At 43.3% G+C, this 23,407-nt stretch overlaps 1 protein-coding gene, 1 long non-coding RNA gene and 1 pseudogene across 2 annotated transcripts; 2 read left to right on the top strand and 1 right to left on the bottom strand.

Annotated features, from left to right (window-relative positions):
* Positions 1–587: 587 nt before the first annotated feature.
* Positions 588–23,407, bottom strand: part of LOC132897592 (ubiquitin carboxyl-terminal hydrolase 42-like) — a 36,844-nt pseudogene continuing 14,024 nt past the window's right edge.
* Positions 8,178–13,196, top strand: LOC132898259 (uncharacterized). Its single transcript, XR_009656471.1, has 3 exons — positions 8,178–8,276; positions 12,414–12,547; positions 12,751–13,196. It is a non-coding gene; the product is annotated as an uncharacterized LOC132898259 (long non-coding RNA).
* On the top strand, positions 13,236–20,608 carry LOC132898258 (uncharacterized). The gene is made up of 2 exons (XM_060939745.1): positions 13,236–17,334; positions 18,172–20,608. The coding sequence occupies exons 1-2, from the start codon at positions 16,885–16,887 to the stop codon at positions 18,934–18,936; spliced, it is 1,215 nt and encodes a 404-aa protein (XP_060795728.1). The 5' UTR covers positions 13,236–16,884; the 3' UTR covers positions 18,937–20,608.

Below are 23,407 nucleotides of genomic sequence, written 5' to 3'. Positions count from 1 at the left end.
CACCCTTTAGATGGGGATGTGCCAGGTAGAAGGTCGAGGGCACAGTCGTAAGGCCTATGAGGTGGTAACCTGCAAGCTTTACCCTTACTAAAAACCTCCTTGAGGTCCAGATAACACTCAGGAACACTGCACATGGAGTCAGGCTGGGGGCTTTCCACAGAAGTGGAAGCGAGTGTGATCTCCAGTGAATTTATCCGGGTCAGGGAGTTGTAGTGCTGGGCTCAGATCTGGTTCAGAACATGGTAGGAGGGCCTGCGACATCATAGTTGCTAGTTGTGACATCCTGGTGTTGAGGTCAGCTAGCATCTGCTGATGCTCTCCTAGCAAGTGTCCCTGAGCTTTGAGAGCTGTCTGCTTTGCCTCTTCCGCTACATCCATGATGGCGAAGTATCCTGTCATGGTACAGGCACTTACAGACGTATGCGCAGAAGAGGAGTGTAGAACAAACAGTGAACAAGCCAAAATGTGAGACATGAATCAGGGTCGAAGAACTAGCAATGGTCGGGTGAACAGCAAACAGGGCAAACGAGGACAGGCAAGAGAGTAAATGAGAGAGGAGAAGCAAAAGTCGAGAAAATGTGCATCAGTCAGAAATAAACAAGGCTCGGTATGTACTGGGAAAGACAGAACGATACTTCGCAGTGAAGTGGTGTGAGAGTGGGGTTTAAATAGGCAGAAGGACTAATAGGGTGATGAGTGACAGCTGTGGTTAATAGTTGGGAGACAGAGGACACTGTGAGTTCTGGGAAGTGTAGTTCATATAGTCCATGTTTGTAGTTTGGTCGAAATTGGCAGGTTTACTGACAAATATTTGTTAAATTTTTTTGTTGAGTTTTTCTTCAAAGTTCTGTCATACAGCATGGTAAAAAAATCCTCAATCCTAAAATTAAGGAAAAAATTAAAGCATTTTTGTTGCAGAAAATACAATGTCTTTATTGATTAAAGCACCTTTACAATATTTTTAAAAAGTTAAAAAAGGTCTCCAAAATTCTCCATTATCTGTGAAAAGCAGAGAGTGCTGTTTCAATTTGGTTGTCTTGTGAGAATAAGTAGCTCAAGAACACTGCATTATGTTCTTTATGCATTAAGTATGCATCAATTATGCATTAAGTATCCTGTTCTCAAAGAACAGGATACTTCTTACAAACAAAATACACTTACATCTGCATGGCACAGGGCCTGTCTCTCCGGTTTCTCCTCCACATAAAAACATCTTCCCACTGTTGTTAGAAGAAGTATGATTCAAGTCTCTGTATCTGACCTGTGCATCTATTTCTTTATGAAAGAATCCTTGCACATATCCATTGTAATGGTTTACACCATTACCTCCAGCACATGGACAAGCGGTTTAGTATGGAGGAAAATTTTATATCAAACCAAATAGTCTTTTTTTTAAAATGACAGCATTGTAACAACTTTGTGGGAGTGGTCAATGAAGAACTGGAAACAGGCACTACAATTCAAGGTACGCTTTCACTTTATTGACACTTTTCAGTGACTTTTACTAATATGTAGGTACACTCTACACACATGCAATGGGGTGTCATAGCTCTCTCTCTCATTCCTGGCTGACTGAAAGACACACAGAGACACACATTAATAGACAGCCAGTAACTAGACACAGGTGTACCTCATCACATGTTACCAGCTGGTTCCACCTGACTCCTCACCATTCACAGCTGACACTTGACCACACCCCCGCTGCCACATAACCCCACTGCCTGACTCAGGCCAGGGAGTCGTCCAGCCTGTAGCTGATTCTCCCCAACCACCCAGGCGAGAGAGGTAATCCACCATCTGTGCCCCTGGCCTGTGACCACCTCGAATTTAAAGGGCTGAAGGGACAGATACCCACAAATGATCCACGCAATGGCATCTTTCATGCAGTAGAGCCACTGGAGCGGGGCATGGTTGGAAGAGAGGGTGAATGGGAATCCAAGCAGGTAGTACTGGAGAGTGAGGACCACCCCCTTGATGGCCAGACACTCCTTCTTTATGGTGCCGCACTTTGATTCTTGCATGGAGAGCTTGTGGCTGATGTACAGCACCAGGTACTCCTCCCCATCCACCACCTGGGACAAAACTGCCCCCAGCCCTCTGTCCAATGCGTTGATCTGTAAAACAAAAGGGAGAGAAAAGTCAGGAGAATGCAACAGCAGGCCCCCACACAAAGCCGCTTTTACCTGAGTAAAAGCCCATTTGCACGGCTCCGTCCACTGGACCGGATCTGGTGCCCCCTTTTTCGTGAGGTCAGTCAGGTAACATCTGAAAAAGTTAGGCACAAACCGCCTACAGTAGCCAGCCAGCTCCAGGAACTGCCTCATCCCCTTTTTGGTCTTATGTCTTGGACAGGCTGCAATTGCTGCATTCTTATCAATTTGGGGATGCACCTGCCCATGACCCAAATGGAAGCCCAGATACTTCCACCCATCCAATTGCACACTTTTTCGGGTTTGCTGTGAGCCGAGCATGCCTCAGCAACCTCAGGACCACCCTGAGATGTTGTAAATGCCGCTCCCAATCATTACTATAAATAATAATGTCATTAAGATAGGCCACCACATACACATTGTGGGGATGAAGAATTCAGTCCATGAGACACTGAAACATGGCAGGGGCCCCAAACAACCCGAAAGGAAGGATGACAAATTGGTGTAACCCAAATGGAGTGGAAAAGGCCATTTTCTTGCAGGATAATCGAGTCAAGGGGATCTGCCAATATCCCTTTGTTAAATCCAGTGTCGAGTAAAAACGAGCCATGCCTAACCAATCAAGCAGTTCATCAATGTGAGGCATCGGATATGCGTCAAATTTAGACACTGCGTTGACTTTTCTAGAGTCCACACAGAACCAGACCGACCCATTGGCCTTGGGAACCAAGACCACTGGGCTGCTACAGTTGTGTGACTCCTCAATTATCCTCATCTTAAGCATAGCCTGGAGTTCATCCCAAACCACATTTTTCTTGTGCTCTTGGAGCCGATACGGGTAGCTGTGCACCACCACCCCTGGGGGAGTCTCAATGTGGTGTTCTCTGAGGTCAGTGCAACTAGGGAGGGGCAAGAACATGTAGCAGAATTCACCCTGCAACCTAATAACCTGTGCTCTCTGGGATGGTGAGGGGTGGTCTCCACAGGGGACCAGGGTGTATTGGGCCACAATTTTTAGACTTACCTCTGGTCCCAGCTCTGCCCTCTCCACAACTACCATCGCCAGAGCCACAGGCTCCTCCTCTCTCTACATTTTCAGGAGCTTGAGGTGGTAAATTTGACATGAGTTGCTTCTATCTGGACACCTGACCTCATAGTTGACCTCCCCAATTTGTCGTGTGACCTCAAAGGGCCCTTGTCACTTGAAAAGCAGTTTTGAGCTTGAGGTGGGCAGTAAAATGAGGACTTTTTCTCCTGGTGCAAATTCCCTTAGCCATGTCCCTCTGTTGTACAGGCAAGATTGATGTTCTTGAGCCTGTAGGAAATTCTCTTGGGTTATGTGACTCAGTGCATGGAGTTTGGCTCTCAGGTCAAGAACGTATTGAATTTCATTTTTGATTTAAGAAGGCCCCTCCTCCCAATTCTCTCTAATTATGTCCAAGATGCCATGGGGCTTGTGCCCATAAAGCAATTAAAATGGAGAAAACCCAGTGGAGGCTTGTAGGACCTTACACATTGCAAACAACAGAGGGTCCAGCCACCTATCCCAGTTTTTAGCCTCCTCGTGAATGAACTTACAAATTATGTTTTTAAGGGTTTGGTTAAACCGTTTGACCAACCTGTCCATTTGCAGATGATAAACACTAGTATGAGTCAATTTAATCCCCAGTAATTTGTACAATTCACATAGTGTGCGTGACATAAAAGTAGTGCCTTGATCAGTCAGGATTTCTTTTGGAATTCCGACTTGGGAGATAATGTGGAAGAGCGCCTCCACAACACTGCGTGCTGAGATACTTTGAAGAGGCACCACTAATAATAATCCACTATGACCAACATAAAGAGATACCCACATGCAGATTGATCTAATGGCCCGATGAGATCCATGCCAGTTCTTTCAAAGGGGATCTTAGTTAATGGTAATGGATGCAATGGCGCTTTTGGTGTGGCCACTGGATTTACCAGTTGCCAATCACGACATGCCGCATACCACCTGCGGACATGAGCGCGAATCCCTGGCCAATAGAAATGAGCCATGAGACGATTTAGTGTTTTATCCTTACCCAAATACCCAGCCATAGGATTATGATGAGTCGCACGGAATAATAGTTCCCTACGGCTCTTCGGGACCAACAACTGTGTTGTCGCTTCCTTCGTTTGAGTGTCCTGCATCACTTGATATAGCCTACCCTTAATAATACAGAAATATGGAAAGGAAAGCACAATGTTAGGTTTGGGAGGTTGGCCATCAATTAATTTCACTTGATCAAAAGTATGCCTCAGAGACATGTCATGCATCTGTTCCAATGGGAAATCCCCTAAGGGATGCCCCAGAGAGAGAGGAGGACTCTCCCCCTCTCCATGTCATCATGACGTGGAGCTGATGTGGACGGCCCTGGGACTGCCTCCCCAGCTAACGTTGCGGCAGGATTCCCCTGTGATGTACTATTGCAGGACCCACCAGGGGCGCCGCTAGGGGGGGAAGTTAGGACGATTCTAAGGGCCTGGCACTGACAGGGGGGCCTGTGAGGGATATTAATATTATTTTAATAGTATTGCCTTGTGTAAGTTTTTGAAATAAAATATTTCATTTCATCTGTTAAAATATGCAAATTATACATGGTTATGATTTGCTATAACATTTTTCTTGAATTATTTATAGTCATTTCATCCCTCCACCCTTTTTACTAATGGTACAGTCTGATTCTGGGAGCGGGACACGTGAAATGTGTAGCTCCGTGTGTGCGCAGCGCCGCTATTAGCGCAGCTTAGAGCAGCTGTCAGTTTTTCTATGTGCGCAACAGAGGTGTACATTCTAGAACTTGCTAAGCAGGAGCAGGTGTGATAAATTATGAAGTCCAGATATCACACTGTGTGTGAAAAAAAATCACCTTTTTTCATAGGTATCTTTATTGTATAATTAAGTCTAGATGTTTTGCCATTGTTCATGTGTGGATTTGTTGATATTGTTAAGTATTTAACTTTAATATTTTGCGCATTAGCTGTGGTCAGAGATATCATTGCTATTGTTCATGTGTGGATTTATTGATACTGTTGCTAAGTATTTAACTTGAATATTTGAACATTTGCTGTGTTTTCTAATAAATGTGTGATGCCTAAAAGAAACCAAAAACACTTAGTGGATTTCTTGCAGTGCACTATGTAATTGTATCAAAAAACTAGTGTAGTTATTCATCAAGGCATACATTTGATCACATACAATAAGTCAATAAATGGAGGAAACAAAGGAATACATTTTGTAATCCTGATTATTGATGATGTTTGCTGGAGGGCTCTGGAGTATCCATAATGTGCATACAGAATGTTATAAATCCATACTGATACAGTGATGCATGCAATTTCTCTCAATACAAACATTTGGATTGAATGAACTCCATAGGCTACTGAGTGGCCTAATAATAGTTGCTCATAAAAGAAAAAATATATCTTCCATATATATCATGGAATTTTCATTTTAAGGCAACAGTCTATTCAGTCTAATTCTGACAGTTCTGCATTTAAAATGTTCATATACCAAATAATTGTATCACCTAAACTTGCTAGGTAGCTGATCACATGAATAGTAAAGTAGAAGTGCCAGCCAAAAACAGACTTCAAATTCAGTTGCTTGAGCTTGAAAATTTTACCGGGGGGGCCCTAAATTGTAATCTTTCATAGGGCCCAAGATTTCTAGCGGCGCCCCTGGGACCCACCCACTACTAACTGTTTCATTAATGTTTTAAACCCTGGCCAATCTGTTCCCAGGATAAATGGATGGGTGAAGCTCGGACTAAGTGCTGCCTCCATACAATGCTTTTCTCCCTGGAATTGAATAGTGATGGGCATTAGTGGATGTTAGGTTTATATAAGTATTATTCTTGACCAAGAAGGCAGTAATTTATATTTGTGACAAAATTAAGGATTAATTTCGGTTCAGTTAAAATGACCAACTGGACATTGTTTGGGAACATTTTGCTTGTTTTGATATGAGATGTTTTGCTTATGACTGTCTTTGTTTAGGTTTGTTCTTATTTTTTGTTTACTTTCTTATAACATATCTTTGTTGAAAAATTCCGTATGTGCGTAAGCAATGACCTTTAAAATCTGTTTGTACCTTGCTATCATGTCACATCATCAGAAATATGTCATTATGTTATGATTTACACACACACTGATGGAGATTATTTGACCTGCCCCAAGATCAAGCTGCTCACTCGCAAGTCAAGCACACACACACATACATCTGAACACTCCATCAGAACAGTGATGTAATTAAGATGTGACCTGCTCATACACACACACACACATATAGACACAGATATCAAAATGATGTCACTCACTCACACACCCCCATAGACACACACACACACCCCTCTCTGAGGTCACATACAAACACACACACATTCGACAGACACAATAGCCGTTTAGAGAGATTATAATTTGTTATAAAAGGTGTTTGTAATATTTCATCTTTGGCGAGAAGACTGTGAATAAACAGCAGTGAAACCGATCTCTGGTTCGATCTGTTTTTTTGCGGTGTTCCGTCCCAGACGTCTGGGTGGTACGAGGGCGGGGGTCCCGAGAAGTAAGTTGACCGATTGACCGTTTCCGACTGGGTGAACCCTAACAATTTGGTGGCCCGTAAGGGGATTACTTCCAATCAGGTAAGGAGTAAATTATTTTGATTGATTAATTTGATTGGTTAGACTTCCGCCTGGTTGGTAGTAATCGAAAAAAAAAAACAGTTGTTTATTATTTTGGTTATGTTATTGGTAATCCTCGTGAATAGGCACGGGATGTTTTTGGTGAACCTCGTAGACTTTTGTTTATGGGATGTTTTTATTTTGGGGATCCTCGTAGACTTTTGTTTATGGGATGTTTTTTGGTGAACCTCGTGGAAGAGCCACGGGAAGATTGGTAAACCTCGTGTAAAAGCACGGGAAGGTGATCCTCATGAAGTGAAGGAGCTGTCACGGGAAGAGCGCGCTTTTTATGTTAAACCCATAATAATTATCCTAATTAATCTCGGGACTGATTCCTTCGTGCCACCATGGGGGGAAAATTGTATTGTATTAAGGTACCCGGACCCCGAAAAAAAACCCACGGGATTCGATGAATTGCTGTGGTTTAGCATTCTACACAAATTCTAGACAATTTGGCCAGCTCAGTTTTGATTTATCCTCATTCAGGTATTTGCAATCTCTAGGAGCTGTGTAATGTATCTTTAATTGTTTCTGCATTTATATAAGGCATTACTGGATATGCACAAAATAATGAAACAACAAATCAGTACTCTGGACATGAACAGTTAGAACTGTGTTCCTGGTGTGCATAAATGTCAAACCTTTGGTCAATCAAACCTGTATAACCAACTTCCAAAATCCTTATTTCCCTTATAAAATCCTTATAAGATGCAAATTAAAATAATTTACCTAAAATTTGAATGATAATTAACAATGATATATCCCAGTTACTTTTTATTCAATATTAATAACAATAAACTTTAAGAATGAATACAAAGCTTCAATGTTTGTCAAAAAAAAACCACAAAGTGTAAATGTTATGTGCTCTTTTATCATCGTGGGAATTGATTATAGCTCTAAATAAACATTGAAGGTTTTTTTGTTAAAAAGAATCCGTATAACTTTATTTGTACGCCCGTATACTATGTTTATTGAATCAAATCCGTATAAAATACGGACATTCTGTATATTGTGCATTTTAATCTCAACGAAAGCTTCACTGAATCGATTCTTTAGAACAAACTCGCATGCGTGTGAATCAATTTACTTGATTCACTCTTGATTCTTGACTCAGAAACTACGGAAACCTTATTTGTATTCCTGTTTTTAAATTGTAAACAATAATCACACTCTCATGCTGCATGAAATTAAAGTATGAACTTTCCTCAAACCATTACGTGTGCATGAACTCAAACAAATGCAGTCCATGCGTCTGTATCGATTCGCTTGATCGAGTCATTTATGTTTTGTCCCGAAAAAGATCCGAATCGTTTGTGAATCTCATCACTGTTAGAAATCCAAGAGAAGAGATCCTCTTCCCTTAACACAGAATGGAATCATCAGAGGAAAAATCTGTTTCTTAATCAATTAGTTTCAGCGTTTGGTGAGTAGATCATCTGTATTTTATTTTATATTCATTGTGTGTTGATAGTCCGAAACTTGTAACTGGAAAGTTATCAGGAAAGTCACGAGTGGTCTGCGAGGTGATCTCTGAACAGGTCCCTGAGCAGTCTACAAGACTATTAATGTGTTTTAATAATTAATAATGCAGCTATTAATGCAGTTTCATGTCTAGATCTTATAAATGATGAATACGAAGTAGTTAAAACTAAGACAGAAGTATGTGACGGCAAAATAACATTAGAACTCCAGTTCCCATGATGCTTATGAACTGGGCATGCGCACTGGATAAAAGAAAAAGCAGCTCTTTAGGGCAAAACTCTCGTCTCATCAGATTTGGGGCAGTAATTCTATGCGTTCAGACCTTAAATAATGAAATAACTGTACAAGCAAATACAACACAAAAAACATTTTTAAAACATTCACTTAAATTAAACAGACATGGTAAAAACAGAAGAAATATATTTAAGGCTTAGAGTTTGATTAATTCAGCCAAATCAAATATCACTTTCAGTTTTGAAGATATTTATCAGGAATCATTTTTAAAATATTGAGTATTATACCACTTCCTGTTTAAAGGCATAATAAAAGGCATCAAATATATTTACCCTACGTGTGAATGGAAATGCCGAAAAGTTTAATGTTTAACCTAATGTTTAATGTTGATCTAAAACATTTTAAAACTGATCGTGTAGTGGTCTCATCTCATTATCTCTAGCCGCTTTATCCTTCTACAGGGTCGCAGGCAAGCTGGAGCCTATCCCAGCTGACTATGGTCGAAAGGCAGGGTACACCCTGGACAAGTCGCCAGGTCATCGCAGGGCTGACACATAGACACAGACAACCATTCACACTCACATTCACACCCACGGTCAATTTAGAGTCACCAGTTAACCTAACCTGCATGTCTTTGGACTGTGGGGGAAACCGGAGCACCCGGAGGAAACCCACGCGGACACGGGGAGAACATGCAAACTCCACACAGAAAGGCCCTCGCCGGCCCCGGGGCTCGAACCCAGGACCTTCTTGCTGTGAGGCGACAGCGCTAACCACTACACCACCGTGCCGCCTCGTGTAGTGGTATTTTTATTAATCGTATGTAATTCTAACCTTTAAATATCCTATATACTCCTGTTTCTAACGCGTTTTAGCGAAATGTGGACTTGTCTAGTCTGGGAAGCATGAAATTAGTTCAACAGCGAGCTAACCCGCTTTTTACTTCATTTTTGACATTTTTTGAATAATTGTCGTCCTATTATAAATATAATATTTTGAATAATTGTTCCGTAGCAATATGCTCTGTCTCTTTTCTCAGTCAACATTGAGATAAGACTCCCAGACTGTTACAGATAGCTATAATATAAACAAATAACTCATGCAAGCATGGCAGGCAAGGACAGCCACAGAAATCTGCAATGGGCAGAGAAAATCATTATCTTGGCACTTTCTCACACAATAATAAATTTAATAAGTAATCACTTTATATTACTAAATTCCATATACATAAAGTCAAAATGTCCAAGACAACCAATTCTCATTAATACTGTTAATCGAATTAAAAATTTATTTTGAGTCTCTGTCACATATCGAATCCAACAAAAAGTGCTTATCAGCTGTTCAATTTTATTCAAATTACATTCAGTGAAATTGTTGCCCTGTTTTATATTTCCTTTTCTTTCTTTAAACTTATTGCTCCTATTGAGGCTAAGCTTAAACATGTTCCTCCTAATTTCGAACTATTGATATGAAATGCTCTGATTAACTGTTTGCTGAGTTTTAAACCTCCATACTTTTGCCTTTAAAAACCACAGAGGATATGGAATGGATAGGCTTTTAATGTATTTAGTTAACCATAATTTTTTTTCAGCAAGAAACAGAGTTAACAAACGTTTACTTGAAGAATGTTGAGAAAAAAAAAGGAACAAACGTTTACTTGAAGAATGTTGAGAAAAAAAAGAGAAACATTTTTTTTTTCCTTCCAGTGGTGTTTATAAATCGGAGACTTGGGTTTATCTTTATTTAAACATTAAGAAAAAAACATCATAAATTATCATGATTATGATACATTGGGGGCGGCACGGTGGTGTAGTGGTTAGCGCTGTCACCTCACAGCAAGAAGGTCCTGGGTTCGAGCCCCGTGGCCGGTGAGGGCCTTTCTGTGCAGAGTTTGCATGTTCTCCGCGTGTCCGCGTGGGTTTCCTCCGGGTGCTCCGGTTTCCCCCACAGTCCAAAGACATGCAGGTTAGGTTAACTGGTGACTCTAAATTGACCGTAGGTGTGAATGTGAGTGTGAATGGTTGTCTGTGTCTATGTGTCAACCCTGTGATGACCTGGCGACTTGTCCAGGGTGTACCCCGCCTTTCGCCCGTAGTCAGCTGGGATAGGCTCCAGCTTGCCTGCGACCCTGTAGAACAGGATAAAGCGGCTAGAGCAGGGGTTTTCAAAGTGTGGGAGAGTCAGACCCCCCTCGGAGAGCAAATAAACAACAGCGCCCCCCTTACAGTTTTTGTTGTTGCTATACTTAATGTTCCATTCGTATTTTTAAAAAATGGTTGTTGTACACATTTTTATTTTTTTATTTTTCACATTTTAAACATCTGTGCTTTTTAAAACATCTTGTTTTACACATTTTAAACATCTCATAGCATCGTTAGCTAGCACCTCTTGGCAGACAACACACTGTGGCAGTGGAGCATCTTCAGATCCAGTCCATGAAAATCCAAACTTTAAATAATTGTGGTCATACTTCCTTCTTTTTCCAGTCCCCCAGGATTCCGCGGGCCTTTTTTGTGATTGTTGCGGGCTAAAATGTCTGATGTTGCGGGGGGGGGGTCCAAAAAAATTGCGATGAAAGCTGCGGTGTTTTTTAGGTTTTTGTTGCGATTACATTGTGGGAGGAAGTGAAAGTTGTGAGAAATTGTTGCGATTTTCTCTTTTTGTGATTAAAATTGAGTGATATGTTAAATATTAAGTTATTACTGAAAAACTATTGATTAAAAAACAAAGACACTGAGAAATGGTCCTATAAACAACTTTACCAATATAAAAGATTACCAGGACTACAAAAATGCAGAAAAATAGGCTTTACTTATCCAAATGCACCTGTTGGTTCAAAAGTTAAAGTGCAGAGAACCTCACAGCACAACATGAAGTTACCTTCAAATATAATATAAATGCCTCAGCTTTCATGTAAGAAAAAAAAACTATTAATACTAGTGCTGTGTGCAGGCAGTCTCTCCTGAAGACTAAATTAAACAATAATTATAAACTAATAAAATAAATGGCTCAGGCTTCATAGAAGAAAAAAACAATTTGAACAGAATCTCACAGTATGATGCTGAAGCTGCCTAAACAATGGAAAATAAAATACCATTTTGGCAAAAACTTTGGCATCCATTAATTTCTTGTATTAAGTAAAAAAAAAAAAATAAAGTGCACACAGTCCTTCACTGTAAACATACACTTTCAGTAACAGAATTTAAGCCTATATAAACACCGACTCCCACATCATGCAATGTTGCCAGATACTGCTGACGTTCTCCAGTCCAAAATATGTTCAAAACCCGCCAAAATGCACTTAAAACCAATCTGGCAACACTGCGCGCATGCTGCTTCTCTTGAACATAAACACGGAAGTAAGGCGGAAGGTAGTTTGTCGACGTCACCTCAAGACGACGCCAACGATTGGTCAAATTTGCGGGAAAGTTGCGGTGATTGGATATAATTGTAACACCGCCCTGAATTCGCGGGGATTGGTTGAATTTGCACTGAAGTTGCAAATCGCAACATCCTGGAGGCTCTGGGTTTTTTTGCTTGGCCCAAACTCTGTCTCCTCACTCAGTAGCTTTAGGTACTAAAAATCGATCCATTTTGTCTCTGGTAAAGGCTCCTCACGTTGCGCCCCCCCTGAAGAACTCTGGCGCCCCCCAGGGGGGGCGCGCCCCACACTTTGAAAAGCCCTGGGCTAGAGATTAGATGAGATGATACATTGGCTTGTATAAGTATTCACTGTCCTTGAACCTTTCCGCATTTTGTTGCACTGCAACCTGGAACTTAAATTGACATGAAACTACACAAAATATGATTCAATATTCATGTGCATCCTGTTTATGTTAAGCAGTACCTCTCTCTCTTTGGATCGATGACATCCTCTTCTCGAGCAAGGCGTGGTGAGATCGTGCACCAGCTTGTACAATACACCTGTCAATCCAGTACCTAAACCTGATGGTACCTGACGTTTTACACAAGATTTATGTAAGATTAATGAATTGATTGTTTCTTCTGTAATGTCACAGGTTCCTGCTCATCATTGCTGTTTTTCCATTAATGATCTCTGTTCTGCCTTTTTTTTCACGCACATGAGGAGATAGCATTTGGACTCAAGGTTTCATTGACTCTCCTGCTGTTTTTTTCAGCTGTAATTCATAACGCGCTCTGTGACCTTCTCCCTCCCTCAGGACTCTGTGGTCTGTGTGTTCTGGTATCTGCTGAGTCACCAGAAATCTGCCAAGACACTGACACTTGCACCTGCTCCACCATCTGGCACACAAGGGCTTTAAGGTTTTCAGGACCAAGCTGCAATATTGCATGGACACTTAAGTATTTGAACTTTTGAAGTTTTGAACTTTCTCAAGGCTGTCATTCTAGACACAAAACGCCCTGCAACTAAACATGCACTGATGTCTTTTCTGGGTCAGAAAATGGATCCCTGACTGCTCTTTATATGACAAGCTTCTCCGTTCTGCAATCTCTCATCACGATCCACTGCAACATCCTTTGCCCTGGACTGACGCTATGGTGGTCGCTTATCACTCCCTCAAAAGCACCCTTCGTTCCGCCCCTGGGGTTACCTGATCACTTCAAGCCCTTCCACCTCTATGCCTGTGAACACCAGGGCACAGCCTCTGGGGAGCATTGGGGGGGGGGGGGGGGGGGGGGGGGGGGACTGCAGCATTGTGCGTTTTTATCCAAAACATTAGACATTGTTGCTCAAGGCTTACCTGCGTGTCTGGGGGCTGTCTCCGCATGTGCTTTGATGGTTTTAGATGCGGAAAAATTGGTTTTGTCTCACCCACTGATCTTGCACTCGTCACATCAAGTTAAACAGGTGTTGCAAAATTTACAGACCCATTAAATTAATTTATCAGTAATTTAATAGATAATTAAATTAACATATGACTATTTATTCTCTGTTCTACTAACAATCTCGAAATTCGTGTCACATCCTCTTTTGATAATGTAGGTCGCGCTCTCGCTCGCCTCCTTAATTCTCAGGATGATACTTGGGATTCTTGTTTTATAATTTATGATATTTATTATACCTCTGTGGTTATTCTGTGTGTTCACTGCCTGATATTCTGCATGAGGCATACGCTCTTCCTTTCTCATTTGATTTTTGTCATCTTGATTGTGGACAAATTCTCTAAATGGGTAGAAGTTTTTCCCTGTTCTCGAGAGAACACGAAGGTAGTTACTCGTACTCTGGCAAAAGAAATAATACCTAGTTATAATAATAATAATGATACATTTTATTTATAAGTGCCTTTCAAGGCACCCAAGGACACTGGACAGTAAAAAAGAAAAACAAACAATAAAAGCAGAACAATAAAATAACAACAATAAAATAATAAGAAATCAATAATAATGATTATTATTATAGTTATGGGGTTTCAAATGCCATAGACTCAGACAAAGGTACCCGTTTCACCTCAAAAGTCACGCAAAACCTTTGTAAGTATCTCTAAACTAAACTGGTGTTTTCACATTCCTCAATCCTCTGGTATCGTAGAACGTACTAATCGAACATTGAAAGACAAATTAATTAAGGCCATGCAGGACACAGGTTTGGTTCTGCAATCCATAATTCATTCTGGCTGAAATTTGTGTGACACCAAGAAATTATTTTTGGAAGACCTTTCCCTCTCCCCTGGAAGAAGGGAACTCCGGCTCCGGGTACCTCTGATTTGAAAATGCATATGGATGAGTATTCTGCAGCCCTTATAGATAAGTTATATAAAATTTGTACCAAGGTCAATAGTACAATATTATCTCCACCACACACCCCTTTCACATGGGAGACAAGTGCTGGTGTGACTTTTTAAAGTAATGATTTGGACAATTGGGAAAACCTAGATATGGTGGGCCTGCAGACATAGTCGCCATTACTTTTACTGCTGTTTTAACTGATCTTTTTCCACAGTGGATCCATGCCACGCGATTGAAGAAGGCTCCGTAACAAAGTTGTGTTACAATGACAAGTTTGCTACTAACGTTTTCTCTGTGTTCCTATCTAGTCTCTCTCTGGCCAGTTTTCTCTCTCTCTGTCTCTCTATTTCTGAGCTCTACCCAGATTTGACTGAGAATCCTCAAGACGTTGTGAACAAAGAGGGGAAGAGATCTTGCGCCCAGTTTGGGACCAATCATCCTCATTACAACCATGACAGTCCTCATCACGGGTTTCGTGACTTCATTGTTGCTCGGGGCAGGGTTACCCGCCCGAGCCTTCTGGACCACTTCATTGCTCGGAGCAGGGTTACCCGCTCGAGCTGGACTTCGAGACAACATCTTCTGGCAATTCGCTAACTGGACTGCACAAGCGCACACCACACGAATGTGTTATGTCTTTCATCTGATGCCGTTTTCTACTATTATTACACATCTCTATGCTCTGAAACTCTGTATTCTTACAGGACTCTGTTCTCACTATAGGTCGATATGCCTTCTGTAAGAATATAATCCTGAATACTCCTAAACCTACTCTTGTAAATGCGCGGCCCAAGGGTGACTGTCGTTTAGTGTAGCAGTTTAGGGTTTACTTTAGGCCAGCTACAATACAGTACGTGCTGCTCTGTACATTTTGCATTTCCACATGTTCTGTTCCCGTTTCATATCTTGATTTTGTCTATGTTTTTGTGTGAAACATTCTGTTGAACTGTGCATAACTCTTGTGTGACCTTGATACTGAGTGTGCAAAGCACATTCCGTAACTTTCCACTGCTGATACTCCCTACGCAGAGTATATAAAGCCCCGACGCGCAGCTGCGCATTAGGGCACGACTGAGAATAAACCAGATTGATTTAACTCGTGTGGTTTGCTCTCTTTTTGTCCTCGGAGTACTCCTTGTAACGCATCTGAACAGCACGCAGCACAATCCTAACAATTTGGTGACCCCGACGTGATTCTCTCAATCAGGTAAGACATGTTTGATTGACTACCTGATTGGAAGTAGTTCCGTAGTGCCCTAAGGAGGGCTTTGTTTTCCCTGGTTCGAGTCCAGGAAGAGCGTGCTATAGAAATTTGTGTAGCGCCCTAAGGAGGGCTTGGTTTTCCCTGGTTCGAGTCCAGGAAGAGCGCGCTATAGAAATTTAGATAAATATCTGCTGTTTGTTTCTGTTCAGATCCGTTTGCTTTACTGTACGATGGGGAGCTCGTATCCTAAACCTGAGGTCACAGACACCCCGGCGGAATGGATGAATAAGTGTGGTTTAGGCTATTACGTTACGCCGTGGCTGGACAATTTGGCTGGGTGGACGGAGGCAAATCCTCAGATTCCATAGTATCCCCGTGATGGGACGTTTAATCCAGGCTTCCTTGCTTCAGCGCACCGTATGATTTACGAAAGCAATGGTTTGACATGAAGAAGGTATGGGATAAATCAAAGGGTGTTTACACCCCGAGACCTGTTTTAAAGGCTATTCCAAAACCAAAACTTTCTCAGTCAACCTCCCATGTAAAAGCGAGGGAGGAATAGTTACGTCCCACTCATTCCTCATCTCATATACATGTCCAGTAAATTTGTTAGCACATGATTTAATGTGCAAATTAGAAGTAAATCTCACATCCACTCCAGATGGACTAACTATTGAAGTAAGTGAAATGTGTGGTGTGCAGTATGGGTTTGGAAGCCCTCTGTATGTGTATGTCTGGCAGCTCTGTTCAGATCAGCTCGCACACTTGAACACCTCATCAGTTGACACAGATTATATGATGAGGAGCGTTTGCTCGAAATAGTCGATGTGTTGCAACCTAGAAATGACGTCGCTGTGAATATAAAGGAAGAAATAGCTCCGGCTCGGGAAGGTGGCCGTCCGCGTCAGCGCACCGTGTCGATATTTTTTTTGGAGGGACACACCGAATGCTTTGCAGCTCCTGCGTGAGCAGTTAACTAGGTATTTCTCCGCCTGATGTTTTTGCTCTATCCAGTTCTGTGCTGCCACATAACATTCTGAACGCTGCTTGTACGTCCCAAGCTCTTTCCCCTGTTCTCTCTGCTCTTCCTAACACCCTGTGGGCGGATCATAAGGACGATGTGGGCTCTGTGAGCTGCTCTCCGTATGAAGCTGTTATTAAACACTCTACACCTGTTTATGTTAAACAATACCCTCTGTCTCCTAGTAAGCTCAATGGTATTGACAATATTCTAAAATCTCTTTTGCAGCAAGGTGTCGTGGTTCCTTGTGTCAGCCCGTATAACACCCCAGTGAACCCGGTCCCAAAACCGGATGGCACATGGCGCCTCACTCAAGACCTACGTAAAATAAATGAACTCATCGTTCCCGTGGCTCCAGTGGTCCCTGACGTTCCTTCTCTTATGTCTTCTATTCCGTGTGACCATGCTTATTTCTCTGTGATTGATTTGTGCTCTGCCTTTTTCAGTGTTCCTGTGGGCCATGAGACTCAGCCCCTGTTTGCTTTCACACACAGGGGAAGACAATACACGTGGACGCGGTTGCCACAGGGTTTCATTGACTCACCGGCGGTCTTCACTGCCGTATTGCGGGACGCGCTGGCTGATCTCTGTCTTCCCCGGGGCTCCACGGTGCTCCAGTACGCGGATGATCTCCTGGTAACGGCGGAGGATCAAGGCGCTTGTGCTGCCGCCACATTGTCTCTCCTCACACTCCTGGCGCAGAAGGGTTTCAAGGTCTCCCGCACGAAGTTGCAGTTTTGCCTCACAACTGTTCGCTACTTGGGACATGACCTCTCCCAGGGTTCCAGGAGGCTTAGCCCGGAACGTGTTCAAGTCATTATGGACACTCAGGTGCCTGCAACCAAGCACGCTCTCATGGCATTTCTGGGCCTCATCAATTACTGTCGTCAATGGATCCCTGACTGTTCAATCTATGACAAGTGTTTGCGTTCAGCTATAAGTCACTCAGATCCTGTGACTCAGCCCCTGGTCTGGACTGAAGACAGGCTAACGGCCTTCAAGGCTCTGAAGCAAGCTTTGTGCTCCGCCCCTGCTCTCGGGCTGCCGAACTATCGTTTGCCGTTTCACCTGTATGTGTGCAATCAGAAGGGGACCGCCTCTGGGGTGCTGGCTCAGGAGCACGGGGGGGGCATGCGACCTTGCGCGTTTCTGTCTAAAACTCTTGACGCTGTGGCACAAGGGCTTCCTGGCTGTCTTAGGGCTGTTGCTGCGTGTGCTCTCATGGTCACGGACGCTGAAAAACTTGTTTTGTCGCATCCGCTCATTTTACACACTTCACATGACGTCGTGTACATTCTGCGGAATCTTAGCACTCAGCATTTGTCTGCTCAGCGTCGCTCTGGCTATGAGTTTATTCTTTTGGCCACAGAGCATCTCACTGTTAAGCCCTCCTCGTCGTTTGATTCTGTCGCCCACGCTCTTCAGCGTCTTCTTAACTCACAGGATGACGATGTTGCGTTTGACTCACATGACTGTCTTTCTAATATCGTTTTTGAGACTAGCATCCGCCCAGACTTACACTCCACCCCTCTTTCCACAGGCGATTCTCTTTTTGTAGATGGTTCCTGTTCCCGCCCTGCGGATGGTGTGTTCCTGTGTGGTTACTCTGTTTGTCGCCTCCCTGATGAAATTGTTGAAGCTCATTCTTTACCTTTTTCTTCTGCTCAGGCTGCGGAGCTCTATGCTTTGACTCGCGCGTGTATTTTGGCTCAAGACACAGACGTTACTATTTACACCGACTCACGCTACGCTTTCGGCGTGGCGCACGACTTCGGCCGCACTTGGGCGTCTCGGGGGTTTACGACAGCCGACGGTAAGCCCATTTCTCATTCTTCACTTGTTACTGATTTAATCACCGCCTGTCTCCTTCCGTGCACGTTGGCCATTGTTAAGACACGCGCGCACACAAGAGGGGACTCATTTGAAGTAAAGGGCAATTCATTCGCTGATCGACTCGCTAAAGCTGCAGCCGCATCCGGTGTCCTGCCTCCAGGCTTTAACTGCGCTTTAGTTTCTACTGATCGCATGGTTAGCGCTGTCTTACCTGACATAGATCTCATTTCTATCCAGGCCTCGGCCTCTGTGGCAGATACGCAGTTCTGGGACGCCCAGGGCGCGACAGAGAAGAGTGGCGTTTTGCTTGACGCACAGGGCCGTCTTTGTTTACCTCGTCACTGTACTCCCTTTCTCGTCCGCGAGTTCCATGGTCCCACTCATCGCGGCCGAAGAGGGGTAGTGGAAGATATGAACAGAACATTCTGCATCAATAATTTGCACACAGACGCACACAACATTCTGGACAAGTGTTTAACGTGCGCCCAGAATAATCTATCTAAACCAGGCGCGGTACATCAGCACCTTCCCATACCCGACACGCCTTTTCCAAGAATGGCAGATCGACTTCACTCACATGCCAAAGCAGGGCCCGTTTAAATACCTTTTGGTCATGATTGACAAATTTTCACGGTGGATTGAGGCTTTCCCGTGTAGCAAAGAGAACGCCCGAACAGCAGTGAACAAACTTACACAGGAAATTATCCCACGTTACGGTCTTCCAGTAGGAATTGACTCTGATAAGGGAACGCCGTTCACCTCTAAGGTAACGCAGGAGCTATGTAAAGACCTCAAGATCAATTGGCGTTTTCATATCCCATACCATCCACAGTCCTCTGGCATTGTGGAGCGCGCGAATAGAACGATTAAGGGTAAGTTGCGTAAGGCTATGCAAGACGCAGGCACGAAAAATTGGGTCCAAGTTTTACCGTTGGTCCTCGCTGATATGCGCATGACTGCTCAGGTCGCTCTCGACAATTTATCTCCGTACGAGCTCGTCATGGGACGCCCCTTTCCTGTCCCTTGGCGTAGAGGCATGCAGGTTATAGGAACGGGTGATCTTGAAGTACATCTCAGCGAGCACGCGGTGGGTCTCATGCGGGTGCTGGATGAGTATTGGGCGAGAGTAAATTCCAAAAAGCCTCCCATTCCAGAGGCACACACTCACCCCTTTGAGGTAGGGGACAGAGTTTTAGTAAAGAGATTCGGTAAACTAAACGCTCCCATGGAGGAGTCACCCTACAGTGGGCCCACCGATGTACTCGCTGTAACTCGCACGGCTGTGCTAACGGACCTTTTTCCACAGTGGATCCATGCCAGCAGAATAAAGAAGGCTCCAATGTAATAGAAATCTATATTGTTGATGCTTAACAGACTTTTGTGTTTCAGAAAGTTGCTGTGACAATAGCTGACGGCCTTTTCAGGGATCCCCTTCCAGCATCTGGAGCAATCCAGTTTCGGCTGATCTACAAAGAGGGGATGGTTGGTGAGTCTTGCAAAGTTCTGGGCTGAAGAGTCTGAAAAGCACGGGAGCCTGTGACATTTTTCGCCGTCTGCACCCTGTGAGCATTAGAGAACAAAGTCAGTGACCAGTATGACTTTCTTCATCATCGTGCTGATCTCAACGCTTGGGGCAGGGTTACCCGCACAAGCAATACACCGGGACCCAAGGGATAATGAGTTTTAGAAATATGTAAACTTCACTGTAAAAACATCAATGAATATGAGTAAACCCTGTTATGTGTGTTCTTTGTTACCCCATGACAGCAGCGATCCTTTTCCGGTCCGAATAGCCCCGTCTAACTACTCTGAGGTTAATATGATGATCTCGCACACAGGTTATGTCCCTGTGTCGGCCAAGACTGGGGTGTGAATAATACTCTGGGCTTGCGTCAGAGTATTAAAGAGGGGATTGTAAGAATATAATCCTGAATACTCCTAAACCTACTCTTGTAAATGCGCGGCCCAAGGGTGACTGTCGTTTAGTGTAGCAGTTTAGGGTTTACTTTAGGCCAGCTACAATACAGTACGTGCTGCTCTGTACATTTTGCATTTCCACATGTTCTGTTCCCGTTTCATATCTTGATTTTGTCTATGTTTTTGTGTGAAACATTCTGTTGAACTGTGCATAACTCTTGTGTGACCTTGATACTGAGTGTGCAAAGCACATTCCGTAACTTTCCACTGCTGATACTCCCTACGCAGAGTATATAAAGCCCCGACGCGCAGCTGCGCATTAGGGCACGACTGAGAATAAACCAGATTGATTTAACTCGTGTGGTTTGCTCTCTTTTTGTCCTCGGAGTACTCCTTGTAACGCATCTGAACAGCACGCAGCACAATCCTAACACCTTCTAATTTCATTTTCCCTCACTGTTTTAGAACAAATTACTCTGAAGGAAGTAGCGTGTATTTGGGACGAATTAAGAGGTTTTGAGTTTCTCTAAGCTCCGGTGAGGTGGGACGAGGGCTGATCGGGCATGCCCGCCCTCTGAGCACCAATATACGTCAAGAAGAGCAAAGATTAACTCAAGATTAATTCTCGATGTAATCACATATACCGTATGATCATGAGGTGATAATGATCAAATATGATCCTAGGATTTGATAATAGTGATACTATTATCAAAGGGGGGATTGTTAGGTTTATATAAGTATTATTCTTGACCAAGAAGGCAGTAATTTATATTTGTGACAAAATTAAGGATTAATTTCGGTTCAGTTAAAATGACCTTCTGTCTCGGCTGGACATTGTTTGGGAACATTTTGCTTGTTTTGATATGAGATGTTTTGCTTATGACTGTCTTTGTTTAGGTTTGTTCTTATTTTTTGTTTACTTTCTTATCAGGTTTGTTCTTATTTTTTGTTTACTTTCTTATAACATATCTTTGTTGAAAAATTCCGTATGTGCGTAAGCAATGACCTTTAAAATCTGTTTGTACCTTGCTATCATGTCATATCATCAGAAATATGTCATTATGTTATGATTTACACACACACTGATGGAGATTATTTGACCTGCCCCAAGATCAAGCTGCTCACTCGCAAGTCAAGCACACACACATACATCTGAACACTCCATCAGAACAGTGATGTAATTAAGATGTGACCTGCTCATACACACACACACATAGACACAGATATCAAAATGATGTCACTCACTCACACCGCCCCATAGACACACACACACACCCCTCTCTGAGGTCACATACAAACACACACACATTCGACAGACACAATAGCCATTTAAAGAGATTATAATTTGTTATAAAAGGTGTTTGTAATATTTCATCTTTGGCGAGAAGACTGTGAATAAACAGCAGTGAAACCGATCTCTGGTTCGATCTCTGTTTTTTTGCGGTGTTCCGTCCCAGACGTCTGGGTGGTACGAGGGCGGGGGTCCCGAGAAGTAAGTTGACCGATTGACCGTTTCCGACTGGGTGAACCCTAACAGCGGATATCTGTGAATGTCCCCGTGCACACACCTAACCTTCACCAATCATGCCTTTCCCGGTGCCCTGCATTGAATCAGGCTTCAATGCATGGAGGTCTGATTACAAACTGACTCCACCAAAGCCTGATGTATACCCCCTTGAATACTCACAATGACTCTGTACGCTCCTGCTCGATCAGAGGAAGCCTACAGTGCATCAAGAATGTGAATCAGTAGCCCAGCCTCCTTGCAGAAGCGCTGATTCCCAGCCTTCCCCCCGTACTGACAGACCTGCGCGGGCTCACTCCCAGTTCTGATGGGCATGGATGAGTCCACCTGTGGAGAGAGAGAGGGGTTAACGGCAGCAGAGACACAGAAGGAGAAGGGAGAGAAGAAACACAAGGACAGACATGAGTGCAAGGAGCGGGTTTCAGGGAAATTGGTCCCCATGTCTGCGGGGCTGGGGTAGGGGAGGGGCAAGGGGAGCAAGAGGGAGAGGGAGGGGGAGAAAATGAAAGTTAGAGAGAGGAAGAAAAGCTGCAGGAGCACCTGCTCCTAGAAATGCCAGCAGGTGATCCTCCTCCAGTGACACCGCTTGGTGACACTAGACCCTTGCCTCCGTGATGCACTCAAACAGCTTGAGGAAGGCTTCCATGTCATCCAGCGGCCCCATCTTAATCAGCTGCACAGGAATGTTGGTCTCAGGAGCATCCGCTGGAGGACCCGCTGACTTGATCCAGCTCTGCATCACCTGGGAGTTCTTCACATGGGCCTTGCACAAGGCCTGGAAGTGCTGCACCTGCTCATTGGACAACACGAGCAGCTCTTGGTGCTGGCATTGGAGGTTAACAGTGAGGGTTTGGAGGAGTTCCCTGACTCCATAGTGGCGTTCATTTCTCAGTCCCGGGCTTTGGCACCAGTGTAACAACTTTGTGGGAGTGGTCAATGAGGAACTGGAAACAGGCGCTGCAATTCAAGGTATGCTTTCACTTTGTTGACACTTTTCAGTGACTTTTACTAATATACTGTATAGGCACACTCTACACACACACACACGACAGGGTGTCACAGCTCTCTCACTCATTCCTGGCTGTATGAAAGACGCACAGAGACACACAAAGGCATACATTAATAGACAGCCAGTAATTAGACACAGGTGTACCTTGTCACATTGAAAAACTCTAAGGCTAAGGATGTCTATGGGCTTGACACAAACTTCTTAAAAATGCACAAAGAGTCCTTAGTATAGCCAATTACACATCTGGTTAATCTGTCATTCAGGCATTCAGTCGTACCATCAGTTTGGAAGGTGGCCATAGTTACACCAATATTTAAATCAGGGGAAAGAACAGACATGACCAATTACTGGTCAATCAGCATCCTTCCAACTGTGTCTAAGGTTGCTGAAAAATGGGTTGGTAAATTATTTATTAAACATCTAAATAAAGGCTATAACCATCTGCACCCCTAGCAATTTGGGTTTTGTGCCCACCATTCCACAGAAACTGCAATTTGCCTATAATTAAAATGGTTAAATGCTTTTTGGATAATAGTTCTTGTGTTGGTGCTGTGTTCCTGGATCTAAAGAGGGCATTTGATACTGTTAATGATCAGGTTCTTTTATCTAAATTAACACAT

Source organism: Neoarius graeffei, chromosome 14, assembly GCF_027579695.1.
Source record: "Neoarius graeffei isolate fNeoGra1 chromosome 14, fNeoGra1.pri, whole genome shotgun sequence".
NCBI lineage: Eukaryota > Metazoa > Chordata > Actinopteri > Siluriformes > Ariidae > Neoarius > Neoarius graeffei.
This window is presented reverse-complemented; position numbering and strand designations above follow the sequence as displayed.